A 27,292-nucleotide genomic window follows, 5' to 3' on the forward strand; every position below is an offset into this window, starting at 1 on the left:
ATGAGGGGAAACACTCAAAAACAGAAACACTCAAAAACATTACACCGACCTTCAAGTTTGCCGAGGTGGCCTGGCCTGCGAAAGGAAAAAATGATTCAGTAAACTTGGAAAAACTGTGTTGTTGGAGTCTTCTATCGAAATATCGTTGTGTTCATCTGGTCATAAGGTCCTTCAAGGTTGCCTCAAATATGTATAGATGAGAATGCACCGCCAGTTTGTCCTGGTTCGCAGACAAATCTGGAAATTTGCATGGATCGATTTAATTTGCGCGTCCACCACAGAGTAACCCGCTGAAATAACACCGGAATGCTACTAATTCTTTTTGGAATGCGAGTGGGACGCCTTCCAATATTTTATCGACCAATATAGTAAAATCGCCAAGGGCAAACCAAACATCGGGTCAGAGGCGCTAAGGACCCCACTGGCTACTGTTGTGACAAGGCTGCAGCTAGAAACTGCCGTCGGTCAAGCGAATGAACTGTTGGATTCTTAAGATTTTGGCTGGAGCTAGCACCCAATACTGTCAGTACTTCGAAAGTACGTGCATGTAGAGAAGACTGAACTACCAGAAGCAAGGATATCAACCCAATTCGATCCTGACGTCTGTGAGAGTGCGGAACTGATCTCTCAGTTCGCGGGCCTGTTTGTTGGACAACTTTTCGGTACCAGAAACCTCGGAAATTCTGCTTTCACTTCGTAAAAAGTGAATATATTTTACGAGCCTGAGACTTTGTCTTTTTGTTTTGCCATGACGTTCTTCCTCAACTGAGAGTAAAATTTCGAAATTTTCTCGATCATCATTTAATTGAAGTAGCAAAGCTCTTGTTTTTTTCCAAAATGGCGAGAATGGGACTCCATGTTTGCGCCACCCTTGCGTGTGTTTTTGCCGGGTTCGGTTTGATATCTTGCTGCACCTTCGCCTCGCCCACACTTCTGTGCCTGGACATCGACTACAACAACATGAGCTATATCCAGTCTCTAATAGACTTGAACGCCCCTGAGGAATTCTACGCATATGGCGCAACCAACATGGGCAACACAATAATCTCTTTCGGACAGAGAGAAAATCTCAACTCGATTACATTGGCGGATTGTGATATAGATTCGTTTCAGGATTCGGATATTTTCAAAGTGTTACCAGGTCTACGATTTTTAAATCTGACTATCAATGGTCTGACGGCCATCCCCCATCTGCCTAAGAGTCTACAGTGGATAGATCTAAGCGGCAATGACCTCCTCTTCAGTGTGGCCAACTGGGACGATACTTCTGCAGTCAAGGCGTTTTTCTCACCATTGGAGGGACTAGAACTCTTACAAGACCTTGACCTTAGTCACAACGACCTCGGGTTCTTCGGCGGCTTTTCCATCAGCAACAAGCTGAAGTTCCTCGACCTTTCCTACAACCCTCTTTACAAAATATGGCTCCAGAACACTCCTTGGATACTGAATCTCACATACACTAACATCGAAATGAACGCCAAGTCCACCCGGATTGACAACTTCGTCTTCCACCCGCGCGGGCAGCTGAAACGAATTGACTTCAACAATGCTGGCATAGACAGGATTGACACGAATTTCCTTGAAACCTTGACTGCGTGGAGTGCTCAGTGTAACCTACAGATCAGCTGGCAATACAATCCTTGGGTATGCGACTGTCATTCGGTCCAACTACGGGCATGGATGGTGGCGCTTTCGAGGACCAGCATTATTCCAGACTGGTTTCAGGATGGAATTACATGTAACAGTCCGGCAAAAGTTGCCGGAAATACGCTCGTTAGTGTTGCTGAGTCGGATTTGGTTTCTGTTGGTGGAACAAACTGTCCAGTGTGAATTTGAATATGAGACTGCTATATTACAACCTCCTCACGTTAATGGCTGACGCGAGTGGAAACAATTCAGAATTAAGGGTGGGCATAAATCTGAATTATTGCCGGGCATAATCAGCCAATCAATACCTCGGATCTCCTGAATTATGCCCCGTCATGAAGCTGAATTGTGGTGCGCGTGTCATCGATAAAAGCAGACAACCAATCAGATAGCCGGATTAAATGCGATTGAGCGATTTTTCTGCCGCGCCATAAATAAAAGGAAATGCCCAGTTCTGTTTGGTCTAATTATGGCAAGGCATAATTCAGCTTTATGCCGAGGCATAAATCAGAAGATCCGCTGACTTATGGGGCACCATAATTAAGAATTATACCTGGCAATAATTCAGATTTTATGTCCAACCTTAGATCCTAAATTTTGTCCACTCCCGCCATCAGCCATACACGTTGAAGCCGTTTGCTGTCCGCCCGTTTGCTGCCACCGCTATAACCTTGGTGGCGGTGGCGTTGGAAACAAATTAGGCTGTAAGCCTAGGCCAAGTTCGTTTGTTGTGTACAATAGGCAGGTTTGGCAACTCGTAGAATACGAACGACGTAGTCCGAATACATAGGTCAGTGGTCTCTTAAGGTACGTGTTTACGTTGATTAATTTACGCGACACTGGGCTCATACTTAGTTGTAATAGATATAGAATGAATTCGGATCAACATCCAAAAAATCGTCAACAAAGTACTTTCGTACTTCGTACTTCGTACTTTGTCGTTCGTCGCTCTTCGTGATGCGAAACCTGCCGAGTGAGGCGGCTCATTATTTGTTAATGCGCGTTGAAGACGATCGTGCACCAGTCAGTGAAGTATGGAAACAGCATCGGGTCAAGAGACACTTTCTTCTTCAGTGTTCGCTCCGCACCTTGAAGTGTTCTTCTGCAAGAGAGTTTTTTTCTTGCAGCTTCCTGCGGAAACAATCGCATGAGACAAATATCTTTTGTTTGCATAGTGTCTGCAACAAGAATTGCGGGTCATCGGGGCCTGCGATGAGTATCAAACCAAGCAATTTATCAACCTACATTGCAGACGAGCGATCTTTTTATTGCTTATCACAGCACTATATCGCATGTCTCTCCGACGAAACTCTCGTTTGCGGGCGCAAGCTTGAACCATCCCACCTCTTTTCTCGTCATTATTCTGTATTTGAAAGCAATAAAATATGGAGAGTATAATTCATTTTGAAATATTATTGGAACCTCCCTTAGCAGACACCTCTCTGATAAGGACAACCTCTGTATCAAGGACATTATATTTGGTACCAAGTTGGTTGTTTCCATTTAATTTGAATTGACCTCTGTAATCAGGACACCTCTCTAAGAAGAGCCACTTGTCAGTCCCAACGGTGTCCTTGATAGAGAGGTTCAACTTTAGTTACTAGTATTCTCTGTGTTCGTGCCAGTGTTTTCAAAGACCACGGTGAATAGTTAGGAACGGGTCCCCCAATTTGTGTTTCATCGCCAACTCGGGCTCAGTGATCAACGGCATGACAGGAAGGACCAAATGGTCGAATATCAAATTTTCACAGCACTTTACACACTAGAACAATGTATAAAGTACATTTGCGACCTCTTGCTAAATCTTTGTACCGATTTTGACATGGTTTTACACAAGTTGATAGAGCGAACTGAAAAATCATCGTTGAAATTAACAAGGACATGCACACATGGGCTTTTTTGCTATTGAAAACTATATTTTGGAAAATGCACGAACTGAAACGACAGGCAAGTAAAATCGCTTTCCTACCTGGAAAATACATGTATATATAGAACATGAACCTGTTGGATAGTATAACGACATGAGTAAATGACTTTGATTCCAATACGGCGAACATTCCTGATTTCCTCGGGATGCAGCGCAAGATCCAGACCTCCTGCTCCATACAAGTTCCCCTCTTTTTGCTCATCAGTCCAATACCCAATCCATGAGGCCTATATATATAGTAATAGATATATCACCCTGGAGGGAAGGAGATAATCGACCGGGCTCCCAGATTGGGAAACTGGGTTGGCCGGATTGATGCATTGATTCTCCCTCGTTTGTCCAGAGTGATTAGTGACAACAAAATCGTCTTGCGATGGAATTAACATAACCTTTGTAGGCCTATGTGTGCACAATTCGCTCACGAGCACCTTGTATATCTTTTCGTTTTTCTTGTTTGAACCCTGCTACATCTCTAACATAGATCACTTTAGGAGCCTCCCACAACCATGAAGGCCGAAGACAGGAAACATGTGCACCGACGGTACATTTGGAATCATCTAACGACAACCACAGCATTGACCTCTTTATTGCCTAAGTGGGTCACAAGTTTGATAACAAAATTAAAAGTGGACTGGATTTGTCTCTTTTTCTTGTCGAACGGCAGTACGAAGACATGTCATCCGGTGGTGATAATAAGGTTTAGTATATTAGCTACTTCTTTATACGAAGAATGTGTTTATTTAAGGGTTTCTTGTTAGATTAAGTAGATTTTTAATCTGTTATCTATGGCTGATATAGGCACCATACCATACCATCACACTCGATCGTCTCATCACTGACACTGTGACTGTCAACGGTAACAGATCAGATGATGTAATAATGTAGGCCTAACAACTTACATGTATCACTGCATGTTATGTATGATGTACCTGTATGTAATGTTTAGTATGTAATGTATGTAGGCCTATATCCATATGACTGTGATCCATGATATAGACCCCTTTTATCACCAGGCGGAGGAAATTATTGCGTGCTCAAACAAACCTAAATAAAGGCACAACGAACTAAAGATCATGCATGTGGTGTGCGACCATGTGATCTTTTGCTTGCTGCTTGCTTGTTGTGGGAAGAGACTAGAGAAGCAGGTCCAGGACAGATTGCCGCGAAAATTTATAAATAGTTCGGGGAACTTATAACATCCTCTTGCAGCATCCTCTTGCAAACAGGGCCTACTCCTTACGCATCTTTCTGATTGAGGGAGTAAACATATCGAGGCCACATATCGAGTGATCGATGGCCGGATTTGTCAGGATGTCAAGCCAGCTTCCCAAACTATTTATAAATTTTCGCGGCAATCTGTCCTGGACCTGCTTCTCTAGCCTCTTCCTTCTTGTGGCCCTCAGTGGCTTCCTCCGCCTCATCTATGCTCGGCCTGCAGGCCTAGGCCTATAGAGTGATTTCACGTGACATCATCACCTGCCATATTGGAGGGACCGCAACTTCCGGGACAACTTATGAAGTATCGTATTTGAGAGGCCTACGTGAACGGATAATTGAAATCGGGAAAAAAATGTGTTAGCCTACGTTTTTATATAAACCAACCGCTGTCAACCAACAGGCCCAGGCAATATTAAAATGTCACTGATCACGTAACTGGAGAGCAGTTATCAGATTGTGTCAACAGACCTCTTTGTATTAGGCCTTTGCAAGTGGAAGTACTTCATTGGCCGATTGATCGATGTCTTCTCTTATTGATAATCTAACTCTTAAAGGCCTATGCTGTCTGTGTGTACATTGTTTTTGTCTGTGGCACAAGTAGATAGAATAAACATTGCGCCTGTACAGTAACCCTACATGTACTTGTCAATGTGTTGACAATTGACTTGTCACCTATAAACTTAGATACCAACATACTCATCAGCAGTCTTGAAAGTCTAAAATTGAATGCGTATTACGTAATTATTAAAAAATATCAAATTCAATTTCAAATTTCAAATCTTGAAAGAACAGTGTATGCCTTTAATTCAGTGTGGACTACTTCAAATTCGAGGACAAGGTTTCCTTAAGTGTGTTGTTAAGTTGATATTTACTAGAAAACCGGTTTTACTTCCTGATCTCAACCCGTTTTTTTCAGTTTTATATAAACTATCAAGTACACTGTAGATACAAATTGGTGTAAAAAACTGTGACCTTCTTTGTCCTTGTGCAGAAAAGTCCCAAAAATAGACCAAACTTTTACAAGTGTAATGCTGTACATGCTAGGGAGGTTCCACTGTACATTAGAACCTCTCTATTTAAAGGACACCCTCGGGACTGACAAGTGCTATCCGTAATACAGAGGTGTCTTGATTAGAGAGGTCAAATTGAATGGAAGTACCCAATTTGGGACCAGAACTGGTGTCCTTGATAGAGAGGTTGTCCTTAATAGAGAGGTTGTCCTTAATAGAGAGGTTTTCCCTAATAGAGAGGTTGTCCTTAATAGAGAGGTGTCCGCTAAGGGAGGTTCTACTGTTCTTGATTGCTTTCTCTTTACATTCCAGTTGAAAGTGGCCGTGATCGGCCAGAGTGCGTTTGGGGCCGAGGTGTATAAGCTGATCAGGTCAAATGGCCATGCGATCGTCGGCGTCTTCACCATCCCGGATGTCAATGGAAAAGAGGACATACTGGGTGAGACTGAGAAACGGACTCTTCATTGTAAAATAGTGACCCACGAACCAAGATTTTTATGGCTGGCATCAGCAATAGCCCCTCGCAAACAAGACATTTTTGTCTCACGTGATAATCAGGTCACGACAAAAATCTCATATTTGCTTTAAAAGAATCATGTTGTTTTGAAAAACGTTAGGAAAATTAGGCCATGGGCAAGATATTCTGAGGTACAACGCGGTTAATATCTTTATGCAAAAAAGACACTGGGCAATGGTCTGCTGTCTGGACAATGACCGCGAAATATGTAGAAATATTTAGATGGTGTATTTCTACTAGTTTCTGCTTTAATTTCAAGCCCAGACAGCCGCAGCTGATGATGTACCCGTCTTCAAATTCAAATTTTGGCGCAGCAAGGGAGTGGTCATCCCAGAAGTATTTGACAAATACAAATCCGTCGGAGCTGACGTGAATGTGATGCCATTCTGCAGCCAGTTTATTCCGATGGAGGTCATCAATCATCCGAAGCATCAGTCGATATGCTATCATCCGTCAATCCTTCCAAGACATCGAGGCGCTTCTGCTATCAATTGGTAAGATCGCAGATGCCATATCAAAGTCATTCTTTTTTATGGTGCGTGGGGAGACTCAAATAGAGTTTTCATATGTTGCTCATTTTCAGGCATTTTGCCTCCAGGTCCAGGCCTTTCGATTACATCATTTTCACACCGCTATACGGTGGAGGAAATTTGGCATGTCCCCAAATTAGGCCCTGAAAAAATGTCCCCAAAATAGAATTTTTTTTTTTTTAAAGGGGTAATTTGACCCCTTGAAGCGTTTTTTGACACCTTAAATGACCAAGTCTCATCCTTAATGGCCTAATTTGATACTTTTCATCCTAAAATTATGAGTTTTCAGGTGCATGTGACAATGTCAGTCAATAAGGACGTCGATGTTCAGGCAAATTGGCACAACGAAATGTCCCCAAATTAAGCTAAAAAGAAAAAAAAACATGTCCCCAAAATAGACTAAAAAAATACAGGGTGTAGAGGTCTCCATAAAATTGAAAGGCCTGAGGTCAGGAAAATTAAATAGTTCCAGAGACGGAGTCGCTGGGCAAATCAACCCAAACAGCGCCCACACATAGTGGCACCAAAAATGCTTATCTCGGCTTGGAGGAGGAATACTCTCTGGAGAATAACCGCTCAAAGTGCCAAAGGGAATGCTGAAGAATGAGAAGAAGAATTGTTTGGACACCTTCTGACACTGAAATTCATTTACTTTGTCATTCACTGCTTAAGTCTTAACTCGAGAAAGTAGAACCTCTCTATTATTAAGGAGAGGGTGTCCTTAGTAGAGAGCTGTTCGCTACAGTAGGTTCCACCGTATTTCAACAAATCAAAAATGTTGTTGTTTTCCAGGACTCTCATCTGCGGGGACAAAAAAGGTGGTTTCACCATCTTCTGGCCGGATGACGGTTTGGATACCGGTGCTATCCTGCTAACACGTGAGTGCGACGTGGATCCAGATGATACACTGAACTCCATCTACAAGCGGTTCATGTTTCCTGAGGGCGTCAAGGCCATGGTAAGATGTAGTTATGATTCCCGGGGGGGGGGGGGCTGTGATGCTTAGAAAACATCATACTAATTCTATTTTTTCATCCAAACTCCTTTAGATCGAAGAAATGCAACTGTGAACTGAGCTACCGACGCCTTCGCTGGATATTACCGTTGTGACTGACATGAATTCACACCAACATTTTTCGTTAATTTGTCCTAAACGTCATGACGTTCAACATCTTATTGCATGACGTCAACGAGTTTGTTTGAGATGCAACAAGTAAGGTCAGATCTACCAGGACGTGTTGTCCATGATGTTAAGACCAAGAGGAGCTGTCGTGCGCAATCTATGGATCCAGTTAGACTCTTTTTGGAGTCGGAGGTCTCTTGTTGTGTCGAGACCTGGAGGGCCGTGTGTGAATTCGATCACTGTGATTGTGACGTCGTCTAGGCCCTTGAGGTTAGCTAAGTTGAAGTGGTCACCGATGGTGTCCTCTCTCTTGGCACTCGTAATGTTATAGAAGTTACCTATAACTTCTATAACATTACGACTAGAAGTGACCTATAACTTCTATAACATTACGAGTGCCAAGAGAGAGGACACCATTGGTGACTACTTCAACCTAGCAAGCCACAAGGGCCTAAACGACGTCACAATCACAGTGATCGAATTCATACACGGCCCTCCAGGTCTCGACACAGCAAGAGACCTCCGACTCCAAAAAGAGTGTAACTGGATCCATAGATTGCCAACCAGAGCTCCTCTTGGTCTTAACATCATGGCCAACACGTCCTGGTAGATCGGACCTTACTTTTTGCGTCTCAAACAAACTCCTTCAGATAGGCGTCTATCACGGGCCTTTAACCCTGGCTACAAGATTTTTCCAGTGAAGTTCTGTTATTCCCATATTTGGCCGATCTCTCGTACTGCAGCACTTTACTGTAGGATTAATTGCAGCGCCACCACAAACTAATCTTGTAACTATCATGTGAAAATGAACAATTTTGCTCATTTTCAATCGGTGATGGACTAAATATTGTGCTTGCTGTCAAAATATTATGATAATTTTATGCATTACAGTTGGAGTTCGCCAGGTTTTTACAAGTTCGTGTTTGCAAATATAGGGAAATATAAAGTGCTCACATTTCATGGTTTACCGTTATTTGTCTCTATTTAGGGAGAAGCCGTCCAGATGATCGCAGCTGGAACTGCGCCGAAGATTGTCCAACCAGAAGAGGGCGCAACCTATGAAGCTAAAATGATCAAGAAGATCGTCGAGGTATACATTTGTTCTGTCTACAGCATCCAACAAACAAGTGATTTTTGTTGTGGCGACAAGCAAAAATTATTGCAAGCAACACAAATCTCTTGTTTGCAGATGCCGTTGCAGGTGGCTGCGACAAGAATCGACATTACTGCGACCTGCAATGAGTATAAAATCACCTGGTAGTTGTACCTGCAGACAAGTAATAATTTAGTTGTTTATCGCAGTGATAATTTTGACTTTTTAAGGCCCTGAAAGTCCAGAAAATCTGATAAAAAGCTCTAAGTCTGTCTAGAAGAGTGCATCTACAACGTTTTTTCCAGATTTTTTGAGAATGGCCATTTTCATATATGCATCTTGTCATCATAAAGAAAATAATGAAAATAATGAAAAAGCCGGATTTTTTTATCCAGGTCATTTTCATTCCTATTTCTAAATTAATCCATACATGCTATTTCTAGGTGTTGTCTTTCACGAACCGTTCGGCAAAGGGCCTGCTGATTTCATGTTGCACATTTATATTTCAGATCAAGTGGGACCAATCTGCTTCCACCATTCACAACTTCATTCGAGGAACTGATAAAGTCCCTGGTGCTTGGACGATGATTGATGGAAAGGTGTGTGGGATGGCATCAGAGAGCCATCATTTGCAACTGCCATTCCGTGTTAATTTCCAAATTTGAATTTGAGTTATCCAGTGATATATTCAAGTTAATTTGACGAACGTTTTGGTATTGATATTCCACTGGCATCTTTAGATTACCGCTTTTATAACTGAAGCTGAAAGATGGAATATATAGGGGTCAGTGTCACCCCACTTGGGGTCATTGTAACCCCATCTTACGGTAGGCAACTCCCATTCCATGTTAATCTCCAAATTTGAATTTGAGTTATCCAGTGATATATTCAAGTTAATTTGACGAACGTTTTGGTATTGATATTCCACTGGCATCTTTAGATAACCCCTTTTATGACTGAAGCTGAAAGATGGAATATATGGGGGTCAATGTCACCCCATTTGGGGTCATTGTAACCCCATCTAACGGCTTTGAGCTCCTCTGTGATTGATATCATATTGGTGTAATGAATTCATTTCGTCGATTCCAGCAAGTGACAATGTACGGATCAAAGTTATGGGAAGGTGCAACGCCAGAGGGCTCTGAGGTGGAGATACCTGGGATGACGCAGAAGGCGATCGTTCATTCGGGTGGGATGTTGCTGTTTGGGAATGATGGGAAAGCGGTAAGTTACTGAAATCGACAACAAAGACGGATCAATGTTACGTGTTTGGAGTTTTGAAGTAGTCTGGAAAAGTGCAGCGGCTGATTCAAACCATCTTCTGGTGTGGCACACCTATGAGCGAGGATTTACTGTGTACAGTTTTTTTTCATTAACTGTTAAAACATTCAACCTCACTTACACACATACCTTATCCAAGTAACGAGGTAATTCTCAGAACATCTCAGCAGAATAGTCATACATACTTCATGAACTGAACAATAGGGTGCCTCTAGGCGCGATATTTCTCGTCCCCAGGATGAAACCAGGGATCAGGGCCTGGGCCTGGTTACAGGGTTAGGTTTTTGAGCAGGAGTTGGAAGGGTCAGGGCAAAAGTCACAAATTTAGTTGAAAATTTTCTACTTTCTAAAGATTTCATAATAAGCCTTCATTGTTGTTTTAGCTGAATGTTGAACAGTTGAAATTTGAAGACGGAAAGATGATTCCAGCATCCAAGTACGGCCAGACGGGTGGTGGGGCCGGAGACTTGAAGCTGACGGATGAGGAACAAAAGATGCAGGCGACCATTAAGACCATCTGGCAAGGGATCCTGGCAAAAGAGGAGATTCAGCCGGACATGGACTTCTTTGGGGCTGGTGCAGGGTCCATGGATGTGACCAGGTATGTTGAAAAAACAGTCATGAACTCGTTACTTTTCCGTCAATGTTAAATTTTAAGAAAGCTGTCTAGTTTCAAAAAGCATCGCAGCAAAATGGTGTACCCTTTTTTTATTTCTTGACTGGACAATCACACAACTGATTTGCTCATATCTTGATAATTTGTACCGCTCCAAAAGGCGTTTTAGAACTGTGAGAATGATTTGATCTTCAAGGGGCTGTAAACCTAATGTTACCCGAGGCCATCTGACCTCGGCCCTGTTGGGTATTTTCGAGTCATCCGACATGTCTAATGGTGATTTTGACATGTTTGATGTGAAATTTTCGCATTTTCTGTGATGAGCAAGATGACCTCGGGATTAGGGATAGGTTTTCAAGAAAATCTCTCTGCCGACTGACCGGAACCTCAAGAATTGTGGTGCTGTTCCTCCAGCGTTGTAAGTAGATCACAGAGCCCACACGATGATCTTCTGAATAGATACCGTATTGTTTTGCTTATGGTTCTTATTGACGAAAACGTGATGAAACCTATCGGTTGCTTTCAGGTTAGTTGAAGAAGTCAAGGACAAATGCAACGGGATTGTCCTACAGCCGGAAGAGGTCTACATGGCTACCACTTTTGCCGATTTTGTTGGTGCGGTCGTTGTGAAGGGACGCGGTGGCGGCGCAGCTGAGTTTACATACGACGCGGTAAGTTTATCTATAATGTGGTAAGTTTACCTATAATGCAGTAATTTTATCTATAATGCAGTAATTTTATCTATAATGTGGTAAGGTTATCTATAATGTGGTAAGTTTATCTATAATGTGGTAAATTTATCTATAATGCTGTAAGTTTATCTATAATGCTGTAAGTTTATCTATAATGCAGTAAGTTTATCTATAATGCGGTAAGGTTATCTATAATGCGGTAAGTTTATCTATAATGCAGTAAATAATTTGTTCGTGCATTTAAAAATGACATCGTGAATCATATGTAGCCCGCTCTATGGAAATAATTCGTTCTTTCTTCATGGCGGGGATGAAAAGTGTGAAAACATAAGGTCTATTTGAACTAATCGGCAGTCGGCCAGTCTCTCCCGTCCTATGCACATATTCACTCAGAGCTTCACACTTTAAAGGGTAACTCGTGTCAAATTTCACCATATAATGTTTTAGCTGTTTTTGACAAATGACTACGTCACTTTCTCATAAATCGGTAAGGTTTTCGAATCGAAATGCACATTTTCTAGAAATTGATGGTTTAATCCCGCCAGGACGGCTCGCTTCGATGCTGTTTTCGTTGATGACGTCACAACATGAACATTTTCGCAGTCGCGGTGGTTTACATTCAGCGATTTTATAATAAATCTAATCAAAAATGGAAAATTTGAGCTTTAGATTTGTGATCAACAATTAAAAACGGACGTATTTCCGCAAAGTTGTAAATCACATCATAGTATCACTTTAAAGTATTCAAGCATAAATGAAATATTTAAGAACTTCTACATTGAATTTCAGGTAAAAATGCACGTGAACAAAATGGACATCATGTTCCCCCATCAGCTGTTTATAAACAACGAGTTCGTGGACGCAGCAGACGGACAGACATTCGACAACATGAATCCGGCCGACGAATCGCTAATCTGTAAAGTCGCCAAGGGGTCAAAGGTCGATGTGGATAAGGCAGTCAATGCGGCCAGGGTGAGTACTTCATCTTCTTCGCAAGGAATCTTGGTTTTACGTTTCATTCAAAGGACAGGGCAATTAAAGTGAAGTGACTTGCCCATGGGGACAAGGTGTACGTGTCTCAATAGGATTAGATACGTGATTGGTTTTAGTGCTGCAAATTAGTTCTGGTAATGTTCATACATGTTCGAATATGCTGAAACATGCTCAAAAGTCAAACACTTATGCAGTGGTCAATGTGAACCCTGTACCCCCCCCCTTGCCTACAGCGTCCACGGTTTACATTGACAGCTGCATTGCAAATGTGTCACATTTGATTTCTCTAATGGGATTTTTGTTTGTTATATGCGAAATGATGTAATATATTAATATCTCTACGTATTCTAGAAAGCATTTTACGGAGGTGAATGGGGCAAGATGAATGCGCGGGATCGCGGGAAACTGATGTATCGCCTCGCTGATGTGATGGACGAGCACAAGGAGGAACTTGCGACCCTGGAATCGATCGACTCGGGTGCCGTGTACACCCTCGCTCTCAAAACACATATCGGGATGTCGATAGACACGTTTAGGTACTTCGCAGGGTGGTGTGATAAGATTGAGGTAGGTATGTTACTGTAATCGCCAAATTGTTATTTTTCACTGATTTTGTATCACCAAATGAGAAGAGTTGGCCCGAGAGCATTATTGAAAGCATTTGCTGAGGAAATGTGTTTGCATGTATAGCATTCCGCGAAGTTACTATTTATAGCTCACAAGGTCATTTGCATAAGATATTGATGACGTTTTAGTCACGTGACAGTCGGACATCGACACTTATTTCTACGCATTTGAGCTTATTTCAAAGTCAATTATCTTTGACCCTGCATTGTTTTTAGCATGAATGATTCCATAGAGTCAGAGAGAGAAATATTCAGAACAATTATGTAGTATTTCCAACACTCGGACATGTGCCAGATTGAATCTAACTGCCCTAGTTAGAAAGCCTGAATCCATTACGAAACCGCATGTTTGTCCGACATTGCCTGTAATTCAGCGATGGGGAAATAGAGGGCAGCAGCTGCAGTGACGTCATCTTCGTGGAATGCTATTGTCATGGATACAAGCTTTTTGTTGTGTTTTTTTCAGGGCAAAACCATTCCAATTAACCACGCCAGGCCAAAGAAAAACTTGACATTTACGAAAAGGGAACCTATGGGGTGAGTGGTTTCACTTGAAGTCTGATTTGTTTGTCACCTCTAGTATGAGTGTTCAATCTTTGTCGATTCAGCTGATGCATGAAGGTTCATATGGTCACTGTTGATGATTTCTGTTCATAAACTGGTTGCAATTCCACTGTAGAAAGAAATAATTTCGGGCGGTCTGCTTTAATTCCAGTGTGGTCGGTCTCGTAACGCCGTGGAACTACCCGCTTATGATGCTGGCGTGGAAAATGGCCGCCTGCCTCGCTGCCGGAAATACTGTCGTTTTGAAACCAGCTCAGGTTAGGTCTAGTGCTACTCATACACTTCTTCAGAAGCTTATGGTCATTCTTTGTGACTTCTGCCCAATTTGTATTCAACACTGCTGATGGGCAGAATACTCATCATATCACGATCAAATGCCCTAAAATACAATTATCATCCTGCTGAAAGTTGCGAGGAATGAAGCTTCTCACTGCCGTGAGAGGTATCAAAATATCTCAATGGGCGACCCCAAGGGGAATACTGCAGCGAGGGTTGTAATCGTTGTGCCATGATTTATCCATATTGAGCAGATATTGATGAAAGTTTCCCTGGATTTTTAAAATGCTGACCGTATTATCGAGGAAGGAGATTTGAATTGTTACGGATAACTTCAAATGTGTCTCTTTCTCCAGGTCACCCCACTGACCTCTCTCAAGTTCGGTGAGCTGTGCATAAAGGCCGGGTTCCCTGCAGGAGTTGTCAACATCGTGACAGGAGGTGGCACAGTTGTTGGAAACGCGATTGTCACGCATCCCCTTATCAGGAAGCTGGGCTTCACCGGGTCAACTGAGGTCGGGATGACCATCATGGAAGGGTAGGTACCTGTGCATGAACACTAGCTGTAACCTTTTACTTTCTGCTCATGATGATGAGGTACAGTCTCTCGTTATTTTGGCTCCAAGTGTTCAGAAAGCATTAGCCATCAATAAAATCAGTTGTAACGAGGAACCGGCATTAAGATAAATGCCAGTGGCGGCGCCACAATCGATCGTACCTTCTGACGCCATTTTCTGGTCTGTTGACGTCGCATGAGGTCAATCACGGGAAACCATTGCGTACATTTTTGCACAGGATTTCAACAACAGAAAACGTGCCCAATAACTGGCATCGCACATATTTCCTGCAAAATTATCTTAAGAAACTGATAGCTCAATAGATTTAAAACAGGAAGATGCAAATGTCGCCGAAATCGGTCGAAAATAAGCGATCGTTTTCAGGCTCAGAAATAACATAATAATGCATTGGAAATGGAGAGTTTTGGTATGATCGATTGCAGCGCCACGCGGCGGATAAATCGTGCCGGTTCCTCATTGTTAATTTATCACTGGTCTGATGGTGGTAGTACCTGGTAAATATAAGTTACTCAAGAATATGCTGCCTTTCCCGAGTTCATGTACAGTAGAACCTCTCTATTAAGGACACCCTTGGGACTGACAAGTGGTGTCCTTAATAGAGAGGTGTCCTGATTAGAGAGGTCAAGTTGAATGGAAACCACCATTTTGGGACCAAAACTAGTGTCCTTAATAGAGAGGTTGTCCTTAATAGAGAGGTTGTCCTTAATAGAGAGGTGTCCGCTAAGGGAGGTTCTACTGTATGTATTTTATCCAACTCTGTGTTCCAGATGTGCCAAGAGTAACCTGAAGAAATGCTCGCTGGAACTCGGAGGGAAATCACCGCTGATCATATTCAAGGACTGTGACTTCAGCAAGGCTGTGAAGAATGTAAGTGTAACACTATGACATTCAATCTACTCACTGAATTCAAATTCACTGGAGATTGTCCACAGTTTTACCTTTGTCCGAGATGACTTCTTCAGGACTGACGTTGTACACGTCCAATCTCAAAACTTCCCGTTTGAAGACTGATGGCATCGTCCTCACGGCTTGGTCCCACGGGTGTGATGAGATGAAAGCATACACAAAGAGAATGTAAGGACGTATGAAGTCTGCTTGTCAACCAAACTTTTGCTTCTTGTTAAAGGGTAACTCGTGTCAAATTTCACCATATAATGTTTTAGCTGTTTTTGACAAATGACTACGTCACTTTCTCATAAATCGGTAAGGTTTTTGAATCGAAATGCACATTTTCTAGGAATTGATGGTTTAATCCTGCCCAGACGGTTCGCTTCGATGCCGTTTTCGTTGAAGACGTCACAACATGAACATTTTCGCTGTCGCGGTGGTTTACGTTCAGTGATTTTATGATAAATCTGATCAAAAATGGAAAATTTGAGCTTTACATTTGTGATCAACAATTAAAAATGGACGTATTTCCACAAAGTTGTAAATCACATCATAGTATCACTTTAATAAAGCACCCTACAAGCAATGATAATCCTTCGTTTGTGGTCGTCCTGGGAGTCGATATGAAATCAAATGATTTGAGGTTTTACCCACTGAAGAGATATCCTTTTTTCGTACATAGCAGTATTGAGGTTGCTGCGATTTAAATCGCTTGTTTGCATGGTGCTTGAACCACCTTGTCCATTTTTCTTTTGCTTTCCAAGGGCTGCAATGGTGTCTTCTTCAACAAAGGGGAGAACTGCATCGCAGCCGGACGTCTTTTCGTCGAGGAATCCATCCATGACCGCTACGTTGCCGCGGTGATTGAAGAGATTAAGAAAATGAAAATCGGTGACCCCCTGGACAGGACGACAGATCATGGACCCCAGAATCACAAGTACGTTGTTAATACTGTAAACCACCAAATATTTGCGGGCGTTTTATTTTTGCAGGTGTTTTGGTTTTGCCGATGTTTTATTTTTGCAGGAATCATAAAAATAGAAATGGCAAAAAAAGATTTTTGATTGGAAAAACTGAAAGAAATTTCATAAATCGTCAAAATAAAAATGATGAGAATTTTACCTTTTTCAGATTTTTTCACGTATTTTTGCAGGATTCATAAAAATAGAAATGGCCAAAAAGATTTTTTTGGATTGGAACACTGAAAGAAATTTCATAAATCGTCAAAATAAAAATGATCAGAATTTTACCTTTTTCAGATTTTTTCACGTATTTTTGCAGGATTCATAAAAATAGAAATGGCAAAAAAGATTTTTTTGGGATTTGAAAAACTGAAAGAAATTTCATAAATCGCCAAAATAAAAATGATGAGAATTTTACCTTTTTCAGATTTTTTGCAGGATTCATAAAAATAGAAATGGCAAAAAAAGATTTTTTTGGATTGGAAAACTGAAAGAAATTTCATAAATCGCCAAAATAAAAAAAATGATGAGAATGTTAATTTTTTCGATTTTTTCACGCATCGCAAAAATAAAGCAGGGGGAAATTTGATGGTTTATTGGTTGTGATTTGCTATGTTAACCCTCGCTGTTCTTTGTCTTACCAACTGGCTGCATTGGAAAGAGTTTACCTACAGACCACAAACCTTCGATCTGCGATTCACGAGGCTCTGACCATCGGGATCGATATGGTATCGATGCGTACAGTGAAACCTCTCTATTAAGGACACCCTCGGGACTGACAAGTGCTGTCCTTAATAGAGAGGTGTCCTGATTAGAGAGGTCAAATTGAATAGAAACAACCATTTTGGGACCAAACCTAGTGTCCTAAATTGAGAGGTTATCCTTTATAGAGAGGTTGTCCTTAATAGAGAGGTGTCCTGATTAGAGAGGTCAAATTGAATAGAAACAACCATTTTGGGACCAAACCTAGTGTCCTTAATTGAGAGGTTGTCCTTAATAGAGAGGTTGTCCTTAATAGAGAGGTGTCCGCTAAGGGAGGTTCTACCGTATATCGTATATCTGTTCTTGTTTCCTTCCAGGGCGCACATGACCAGTCTTCTAAACTACATCAAAAAGGGCGTCGACGAAGGTGCCAAACTTGTCTATGGCGGTAAACAAGTCGATCGTCCAGGTCTATTTTTAGAACCAACCGTCTTTACTGACGTCGAGGATAAAATGTTTGTCGCCAAGGAGGAGTCGTTTGGGCCAATTATGATCATATCGAAGTTTAAGGACGGGTAAGTCTCACTTTCTGAATTAAGTATTTTTGCATCGGAAAAGTATTGGTTTCAAAATGCATGACCTCAACTGTCACTATAACAGATATCCACCGGCTCTGTTTACATAGTTTTTAAAACTCTATGTAAAACTCTATGTAAAACTCTATGTAAACTCTCACATTTCACAATGTCACGTGTCAATTGTCACGACTTGAGACTATCAGTCAAAAATTTAATCCGAGACCTTAGTTCCGCCCCTCCCCTTTAGGTTTTTGCTTTGTGTTCTGGCACCTGTCAAAGAGCATATTATATAAATTGGGTTGACATCATATTTTCCCGCGTCATCCTGACATCCGGATCGTAAATATCTTAATTTGATAATTGAATCTGAAATTGACGTCTTTTCTCTCCAGAGATCTTGATGGCGTCATCCGACGAGCAAATGATACAGAGTTCGGCCTGGCTTCCGGCGTCTTCACAAACGATCTCAGCAAAGCTCTCCGCGTGTCCGACGGGCTCGAGGCGGGGACGGTCTTCGTGAATACCTACAACAAGACTGATGTGGCAGCACCTTTTGGTGGATTCAAGCAATCGGGCTTCGGAAAAGACTTAGGTGAGTGATCCATCTTTATCATTACAGACCCCACATACAACAAATGTGGGGTCTATATTGAGATTACTAGGAGAAGGCACTAGGCTTCTGCATTCTTCCCAGGTTATATTATGGAGGTAGTCCAGCAAAACTGCTATTTCAACTGAAAAACTGTCACCCCTGTCCCATCAAACTAAACTCGATCTAGTGCACCTGGCAAAGATTTTTTCGAAATTTGGATAATTTTGATGACTTTGAAGGGTTTTTATGCGCCGATTTTCTGATTTGCTTTCAAATCTCCGGCACGATTCTGTCAATCACACGTATATTAGCATAAGCTCCGCCCTGTTATGGTGACATCATATCCTCATGCATCATGGCGGCGGTATCTCTTTGCCGAAGTGGCGAGCTGTTGAGTATTTTGAGCAAAGAACGACGGTTGACATGGTTGAATGAAGGAATAAAATAAAGGAATAGCCTTAAATGCTTATCGATGATCCACCCTGCCCATCTGAAAAGGTTAGGGTGCTGTTTAAATGTTACTGAGCATGTGATTTTGAGAAAACGCGAGCGTGTTTGGAAATAGATCATCCGCGAAACGGAATAGACTTCACTCCTCCATACGTGTACTGTGTGGGCCCGTGGGGGCTATCAAATTTGCTGACAAGCAAATTTCAAATTTCTAGTTTTACTCTTCTGTCAGATAAGAGCTGGCCATTCTGAGTGAAAATTCATGCTCCAATGATGCGCTACGACCACTTTTTGGCATTAATGCGCATCTCTCCAGATGTGTGCCTCTTGTTGTGAAGTTGGTAAACCAAGTTACATATTGTATGGGTGAAACTTTTGTCCGTTTTGACAATACAGATGAATTTTCGCTGCCATATGTTTTCAGGAGTATCTATAGATCCCTGAAATTAAGCAGTACCTGAAAATTTCTGGGTTTTCAGAAACTGTCAAAACTGGTTTGCCAGTTCTTTGTCCAGTAAAATCTGTTGAACACTTACATGTAGTTCTTGTGTCTTTTAATAGGTGGTTCTGTGGTCTCTCTGTTATCTATTAGGTTTATTTTTAAATCATACCTTGTTATCTTTAGGGGCAGCGGTAGCGCAGTGGAAGAGAGTCGGCCTCATGATCAGGAGGTCATGGGTTCGACTCCCGGCCGAGTCACTGCTTAGTTCCCCTACTGGTCGCGTTCAAGTGAGCGTCTTCTGGTTGCTCCTTGAAACCCCTGATTGATTTCTGTGGAGACCGGGGTAATAATATGATATCCCAAAGCATTTTGAGCGAGAACTATAGTGTCACGGAATTGCGCTATATAAAAGACTCATTATTATTATTATTATTATTATCTTTGGTTTGTGGTTGTACATTTCGGGTTAAAAATCTGATATCAACTGCTGTGACTGTGGTAGAGAGGTCATCCGACTTGACATTTTAGCCCTTTCTATCCTGAAACCTTTCATTAGACCTCAGATAAGAGGCACAGAATGCTGAATATCATCTTCTTATTATGTTAGAAGGCTACTTGGAGACTTGAAAATGTGAGTTACTAGTTGAAAGTTCGAGTTGCGAGTTGGATTTGTGAGCTAGAGATGCTAGCTGCGAGTTGGGAATGCAAGTTGTGAGTCGGGAAAGCTAGGTGCAGCTTGGAATGCAAGTTGCGAGTGGTAAGTGTGAGCTGCAAATTGGAAATGCAAGTTGAGAGTACAGATTGCGAGTTGGAACTTCTCTAAAGGTTACGAAATGTTTTAAAACTCGCAACTTGCAATTTCAACTTGCAACTCATCTCTCCAACTCGCAACTTGCACTTCCAACTTGCAACTCACAATGAACACACAGTCCACAAATGTTGGTACACTGCGTCTAAGTATCTCATATCTACAACGTGTACACCCTCTCATCTGAAGCTGATCCAATACAGTCCCATAGGATTCAAATTTCAATTAACTTTCCAATGCAATCATGAGTATCGATTGGTTCCATCCCAAACACTTCATAACGTCGTCTCACCACGCCAAATAAGTATCTCCGCACATTTACACCGAGAATAGAAGTGGTACTTTCAGGTTTAATCTGCAAAACAGCAGCTGATCATCATCATCAACCGCTTGACTCTGGGATGGGTGATATGTTGAGTTTTAAGCATCTCACTCCCAGGTGTGTTATGTCCAGAGTTATTCGAAATGAAATAAAATCGAAGTGAAGTATCAAGTCAGTCCAAGCACTGTATAAGAACTTGCATGCCTTTTATTGGACCGGCTTGACAATTTACTGCCGTTTCCCAAAACGTGGTCATAAGCCACAGTTTGAGTGATATCATGAAATAAAGGGCATTTCTCATTAGAGCAAAAAAGGTGTCAGTGAATTCTTCACAGCGATTTATATTGTACCACGTTGTTAAATTAAAGATCGTTATATTTATTCCCCAGTCTAAGCTGAATACTTTGTTATCTTATTGCAGATGATTGCACCACCAGGCAATACTCTAGTGTCACTGATATAAGACCTGTTGTTAAGTAGAGTAGAACCTCTCTATTAAGGACACCCTTGTGACTGACAAGTGTTGTTATTAATAGAGAGGTGTCCTGATTAGAGAGGTCAAATTGGAAGGAAACAACCGATTTTGGACCAAACCTAGTGTTCTTAATAGAGAGGTGTCCTTAATAGAGAGGTGTCCTTAATAGAGAGGCGTCCTTAATAGAGAGGCGTCCTTAATAGAGAGGCATCCTTAATAGAGAGGTGTCCTTAATAGAGAGGTGTCCTTAATAGAGAGGTGTCCACTAAGGGAGGTGCCGCTGTACAGCAATATCGAAATAAAGGCTGAACCAGAAGTGTCTTGGTCGTCAGACTTCTTGGTGCCGCCAACCCATGCTCTGAACAGTCAATCTATGTTGAATGACATCGAACATCTGTTTGCTGGATATCAAACTAGAATTGAATATTCAGAACCAGTCTTAGACCGGTGCATAGAGTAATGTTGAAGTCTGAAAGATTATGCTCGCCCCATCCATCAAACTCGGCTCAATATTCCTAATAAGATTAAAACGTAATTGAAATTTGTTTCAAATTAGCTGCAAATGCGAGATTACTTTGAGGCAATTGTTGTCTCTTATGAAATTCTGTGAACCTTGAGATTTTTGCGACGCCAAAATTTTGGCGATTTGCTCAGTTTTACTTGGCGATAGACAAAATATAGCATTTGCTGTCAACATTTTATGTTTAAAGGGGTACACCATTCGTAATAACTGGTGGTCCAGGAAAAAACAGTTGTACGCAATGCTGTAGTGCAGTTATTATGCATATGAATACATTGAAACTTGTTTTTTATTGTATTTGTATATCTGTCTGCAGAACGGCAATGTTAAAATTTATATTCAGTATGTTTTTACCAATTAGAACTTTTCAAATTCAATTAAAAAATTCAAATTTTTTAGCAAAGAGCATAGGCCTTTAATGCGTAAGAGTTGAAATTGTCGCGCTTTTTAGGTTTGAAATTTATATTCAGTATGTTTTTACCAATTAGAACTTTTCAAATTCAATTAAAAAATTCAAATTTTTTAGCAAAGAGCATAGGCCTTTAATGCGTAAGAGTTGAAATTTTCGCGCTTTTTAGGTTTGAAATTTATATTCAGTATGTTTTTACCAATTAGAACTTTTCAAATTCAATTAAAAAATTCAAATTTTTTAGCAAAGAGCATAGGCCTTTAATGCGTAAGAGTTGAAATTTTCACGCTTTTTAGGTTTGCGTTTTATATAGTGCACTCGCGAAAGTCTCGAAAATAAAACACGGTTTAGAGCGAATGGCCTGCAGTGGAAGTGATACTGCAGAATGATACGCCCGGCAGCAAAAGAATCATTTTGTTAAGTCTGACATCCAATCCATTTAGCCGGGACAGATAGTAGCCCGCCAGAGCTTGGGGATCAAACTGTCTTTCCTATGGAGTGATTGTAGCCCAGTGGCTCTAACCCGGCTTGTGGTTACTATGAGCAATGAATGCTAATCATGGCCAAGGACTTTTTCTGTTTTGAATTTTCGTTCATGGACGACTCGTCAGAATATACCAGTAGAAGGATTAAATGCTGTGCAAAGGAAATAATTACATGATGGCTAGTGCTCTACTGTCGTAATTTCAATGGCTACAATACCTTGGAATGGAGCTGGAGTCCTCTGTATGATAACAAAAAAATTCTCAACAAAAATTTTTTTTTCAGATTTTTTCAGCTGCTGCCTGAGCTTATTCCAATTTCTGTAGCAATTAACAACTAGAAATATCACTCTCCTGGATGGGATGCTGGTTCATATCTAGTCAACTTCTCAGGCAATCCTGGTCTACCCATTTGATTACCCCTTGAAGGAGAAAAGCTCGTTAAATGACTTGCTCAAGAACACAAAGATGAAACAGGGTCAATCCTTCTAAGACTTGAGCCCACCGCCTCCAGATTGTGAGCCTGGTGCTCTAACCAATCCTTCTAAGACTTGAGCCCACCACCTCCAGATTGTGAGCCTGGCGCTCTAACCAATCCTTCTAAAACTTGAGCCCACCACCTCCAGATTGTGAGCCTGGTGCTCAAACCACTGTGCCACATCACCCCTCTATCCACACCCGTACCCCTAAGAATAAGAAACGCGACTCCATGTCTCGTTTATCCACAGTGTCGGATATTTACCACAATAACATAACAAGTACTAATGGTCCTCTCCAAACACCATCACGGAAATTAAATCTCGTCTTACAAATGTCCAGATCATGCCTTTGACAAGGGTAGATACTTCTCCGCGGACATTTTATTGTCGAGTTTAAACCTCTGCCTGGTAAGTGTTTCTGACATTAATCGCCGTCCCAGATGAGGTTTATAAAGCGCGCCGCAAACCAGCGATTGTCATTGCAGCGACCTGCAATCATGATCACATGCGACAAAAATCTGCTGTTTGCTGCGGTGGTCACGGTAGGTACCTGCAACAAGAATCAGTCGTAGCAACAACCATGGATCATTATCAAACCCTGTGATTACCGGTTTATGATATAAACATCATATTTATTTATCACAAATAGCAGCCAATAATCGCAGGTTGCATTGATAAAAATCACTGGTTTGCACAGTGCTTAAGATTCTCTTCATAGTCTTGCATAAAATGTGATCCGACGTGGAAACTGCTTGAAATAATTCACAGTTGTGCAGATATATATGCAGTTTTAGACTGCCGGCCTGTCAAAGTTTTAGATTGTCTCACTCCAAACTTATCTTCTTGTAAAACCCTGCGTCATTTACGATGTATGTGTCATCTCGGTAATCCTAATTCCATTAGTAATTGTTCTTACCAACTGACAGCGAATGACAATCTTTGTCCTATACATGCTCCACTGGGCCTTCTTCTAGTGGTTGCCATGGTTACCGTCAAATGCCTTGCATTGGTCTTTCCGGTGACATCTTATAGAGGCTTATCGGAATGACATTAAAGGGTCATGTCGTTTGTAATTACTGGTGGTCCAAGAAATGAAATGCTGTTACACACAATGCTGTAGTGCAGTTATCATGCATGCAAATTTGATGAAACTTGGTATTCGTAGTATTTGTATATATCTGTCTCAACAATGACAATGCTGAAATTTGTATTAAGTATATATTTACGCTAGTGGAAATTATCAAATTCAATTACAAATTCTCAAATTATTGCCTTTTGCGCAATAAATAAATGACTAATGAGATAAAAAAACTTGAATCTTATGTCTGAAGTTTGGTAAATCTACCTTTGATATCATGGGAGTTATTCAAAATCAAAAGTGTATAAATTTTTTTGTGTTACCTAGTAGTGATTAGGATGGTGGTGGTATTGCATGTCCCAGTAGCCTGTACATCAATCATTTTCGGCGTCTGCTAATATTCAGCCTCCCTTTGGACTACTTGCAGGTGAGGAAGCACTGAATGAATACCTGAAGACGAAAGTCGTGACTGTTGAATATTAGACGCATGTCTGATCAGACGATAGGTACGAATTGATGGACAATCGTCATAAATTACTACTGGTCAAAAAGGAAGGGAAAGTCTCCCCTGAAGGAAGTGTCTATGCCACTAAGAATTCCTTGGCATTAACATGTTTGAAGAGTTTAGTCAAATATTACCTGTCTCTGTGAGTTCAGTCTGCTATTGGGGGAAATTTGTTTATTGGGGAAAAAATTGTTGTATGGGGGAAAATCTGTTATTGGGTGAAAATCTGTTATTTTGGGAAAATCTGTTTTTGAGGAAAATCTGTTATTCTGGAAACATCTGATATTTGGAAAAAAACTGTTATTGGGGAAAATCTGTTCTTTGGGGAAAATCTGTTATTGGGGAAAAAAATCTGTTATTGAGGAAAAATCTGTTATTGGAAAAAAAATCGGTTATTGAGGAAAAATCTGTTATTGGAAAAAAATCGGTTATTGAGGAAAAATCTGTTATTGGGAAAAAATCTGTTGTCTGACAAGTGCTGTCCTTAGTAGAGAGGTGTCCTGATTAGAGAGGTAAAATTGAAGACAGCAACCAATTTGGGACCAATGACTAGTGTCCTTAATAGAGAGGGTGTCCTTGATAGAGAGGTGTCCGCTAAGAGAGGTTCCGCCACTGTGCTACTGTGCAATTGTGCTATACTGAATACAATAGAATTACCTCTCTATGAAGGACACCCTTGGTACTGACAAGTGCTGTCCTTAGTAGAGAGGTGTCCCGATTAGAGAGGTAAAATTGAAGACCGCAACCAATTTGGGACCAAGGACTAGTGTCCTTAATAGAGAGGGTGTCCTTGATAGAGAGGTGTCTGCTAAGAGAGGTTCTGCTGTACCTAAAACCTCAAAACCTTGAGGCAGTAAAGTAATCTGGTCATAAACACTACAGCCTGATGAAGTAGAAATCTTATTAATTATTCACAAACAGTGACCAGGTTATTACAAATGGCTCTCAGCTGCTTCACTTACGGACTCGCCATCATAAATACTGATCTGATCTTGTTCCAAAACCATGTCAGTGGAAAGGAGAACATCCTTAAGCACACGCAAACCGAAGATATTTGGTGCAGCAACCTGGGATAATTTTCTGATCCAGCAATTATCGGTTTCACTTGGCAGACAAGCAATCTTTTATTGCTCATCACAGTGATAATTATCACATTTTGCAGAGAGCAAAGTCTCATTTGTAAGCCAGGTGACATTTGTTGCAGTGACCTGTGATATTTATCACATGAGACAAAGATCGCTCGTTTGCAGGATCTTTAGAGTTTCTTCTCAAGATGCTTTATTTTTGATTTTGAGCGTGATTTTGTGTTCGTGAAACTTAACTGTAGATATTATAAAGGTACTTAGAGGTGAATTAAGAAATAAGGAGGTTAGATATGTACACCGGTGAGGAATATAATCAGTGATGATGTCAGATGGAACCTCGGCCATCTTCAAAAAAGATAGCGGGCCAGAGACTGTTTGTATTGCACCAGTAATAGTTAAACCGAGTATACCCGGTCTACGTCACAGGGGACTGAAATGTCAACCGAGTACAGTTGGTCTAAGACTAATGGCAACCTCCTTTGGTCAAAAATGGTTTAATGGCATCATGTCTTTTGTTATGAATGTGAGGATAGTGACAGAGAATCTTAGCAAATCATGTGCTATGTTGACAAAATATATTAGGTGCTTAATAATATGCTAGTAAAAGCAGATGTTAATCTTGAGTGGCTATTTCTAATGATGCTAAATTTTAAGTTCGCCCATAGTCCTTCTCTGATTTTGGAATATTTATTTCTATTTTGAATAAATTTAATCTTGCCAGATTCTTCTGTGTATGTTGCTTTGGTCTGTCAAGGAGGTAACCGGAAGTACACCAATGCCTTGGGATCCATTTATGGTCAAACATGTACACTGATGCACTTTCGGTGTTCTCCTTGGTGGTCTTTGAAAAAAATCAGCCTCGTCCGAAGTCATGGCGCCTCTGCCAATTCCTGTCGTGAGGTTGGATTGTTGCTCCTTTTACCGGAGCGATCGACCAATCAATATCACGAGATCTCGCAGGGAGGCGCGTGGTTTTACCAGGCTGAAACAAAATATAAATATCGTAGGTGATCATGCCTTGTGTGTATATCAAGATAAGAATAAATTGATAATATAATTTCGTTAAAAAGATGTTATTTATTTTCATCCTTCAAAAGTCAGATCTGAGTAGACGTCCGCAGAGTGCCTCAACATTGTCACTGCTTGTCAACCAGACCCCCGAAGTTGATGTCAACCAGGCTGAAGAACCTAGTTGAAGTCAAAATACAGCCTATTCCACTCTCACCTTTTAACGCAAAATCTCGCACTGAGCTCAAACCAACCAGGTTACAATTTTATCTTTCTTGCAACGGCCATGAAACGGCAAAATCGCATGGATGATTATAAATTCGATTTGGAAGACGGTCCCTGCGGATTTCTCGGTAAATGTTGTTTTTAAGAACTCTGATTAGTTTTCTTTCTATGTTAACTTTGAAATTAACACCTTCTTGTGGCTTGTTTTGTTTATACAGGTGTTACCATGGTAACTTGCTCTGAACCACGAGTTGTGGAACTTTCCGGTAAATTTTGAAATGATTAAAGATTTTGCTACGGAATATATATAACCGGTTATTAGTTTTCTCCCCAAAGTTTTTTTTGTTGAGTATTTATTTCAGTTTCTGACCGGAGTTAGCACGAATGGTTGCTGGATCAATTTCGTGAAGAACTCTACCCTCTGCTACAGTACACCTTTCAAAATCAATTTTAAAAGGAATGTCTTAAAATAGGTGTTGGTCCACAACTCTGGCATGTGGTGCGGAAGAAATCGTCGACTGGACCTAGACAAAAACGAGGCGAGTAAAACGTCCTTTCCCGTGGGCGAAATGCGGAAGGTCGTGATGGGAA

General features: G+C 41.1%; 2 protein-coding genes across 2 annotated transcripts; both read left to right on the forward strand.

Annotated features, from left to right (window-relative positions):
• Nucleotides 1–837: 837 nt before the first annotated feature.
• LOC135491635 (leucine-rich repeat-containing protein 70-like) lies at nucleotides 838–1,830 on the forward strand. The gene has a single exon (XM_064777606.1). It carries the CDS (start codon nucleotides 838–840, stop codon nucleotides 1,828–1,830), a length of 993 nt encoding a protein of 330 aa, XP_064633676.1.
• Nucleotides 1,831–4,175: 2,345 nt separating this feature from the next.
• LOC135490706 (cytosolic 10-formyltetrahydrofolate dehydrogenase-like) lies at nucleotides 4,176–26,546 on the forward strand. Its single transcript, XM_064776084.1, has 19 exons — nucleotides 4,176–4,271; nucleotides 6,115–6,241; nucleotides 6,579–6,813; nucleotides 7,642–7,807; nucleotides 8,961–9,062; nucleotides 9,575–9,664; nucleotides 10,155–10,289; nucleotides 10,730–10,947; nucleotides 11,489–11,633; nucleotides 12,444–12,626; nucleotides 12,999–13,214; nucleotides 13,740–13,810; nucleotides 13,989–14,094; nucleotides 14,470–14,651; nucleotides 15,459–15,558; nucleotides 16,344–16,516; nucleotides 17,621–17,818; nucleotides 18,214–18,413; nucleotides 24,306–26,546. The coding sequence occupies exons 1-19, from the start codon at nucleotides 4,248–4,250 to the stop codon at nucleotides 24,359–24,361; spliced, it is 2,727 nt and encodes a 908-aa protein (XP_064632154.1). The 5' UTR covers nucleotides 4,176–4,247; the 3' UTR covers nucleotides 24,362–26,546.
• Nucleotides 26,547–27,292: the final 746 nt, after the last annotated feature.

This window comes from Lineus longissimus, chromosome 7, assembly GCF_910592395.1.
Source record: "Lineus longissimus chromosome 7, tnLinLong1.2, whole genome shotgun sequence".
Taxonomy (NCBI): Eukaryota; Metazoa; Nemertea; class Pilidiophora; order Heteronemertea; family Lineidae; genus Lineus; species Lineus longissimus.

Bases quoted from the DNA above. Each gene is read 5' to 3' on its own strand.
- LOC135490706 (XM_064776084.1), top strand. From the start codon at position 4,248: ATGTCATCCGGTGGTGATAATAAG. The intron at 6,242-6,578 runs GTGAGACTGAGA...TTTAATTTCAAG, and splicing joins TGGAAAAGAGGACATACTGG to CCCAGACAGCCGCAGCTGAT. The intron at 18,414-24,305 runs GTGAGTGATCCA...GACTACTTGCAG, and splicing joins GGGCTTCGGAAAAGACTTAG to GTGAGGAAGCACTGAATGAA.
- LOC135491635 (XM_064777606.1), top strand. From the start codon at position 838: ATGGCGAGAATGGGACTCCATGTTTGCGCCACCCTTGCGTGTGTTTTT.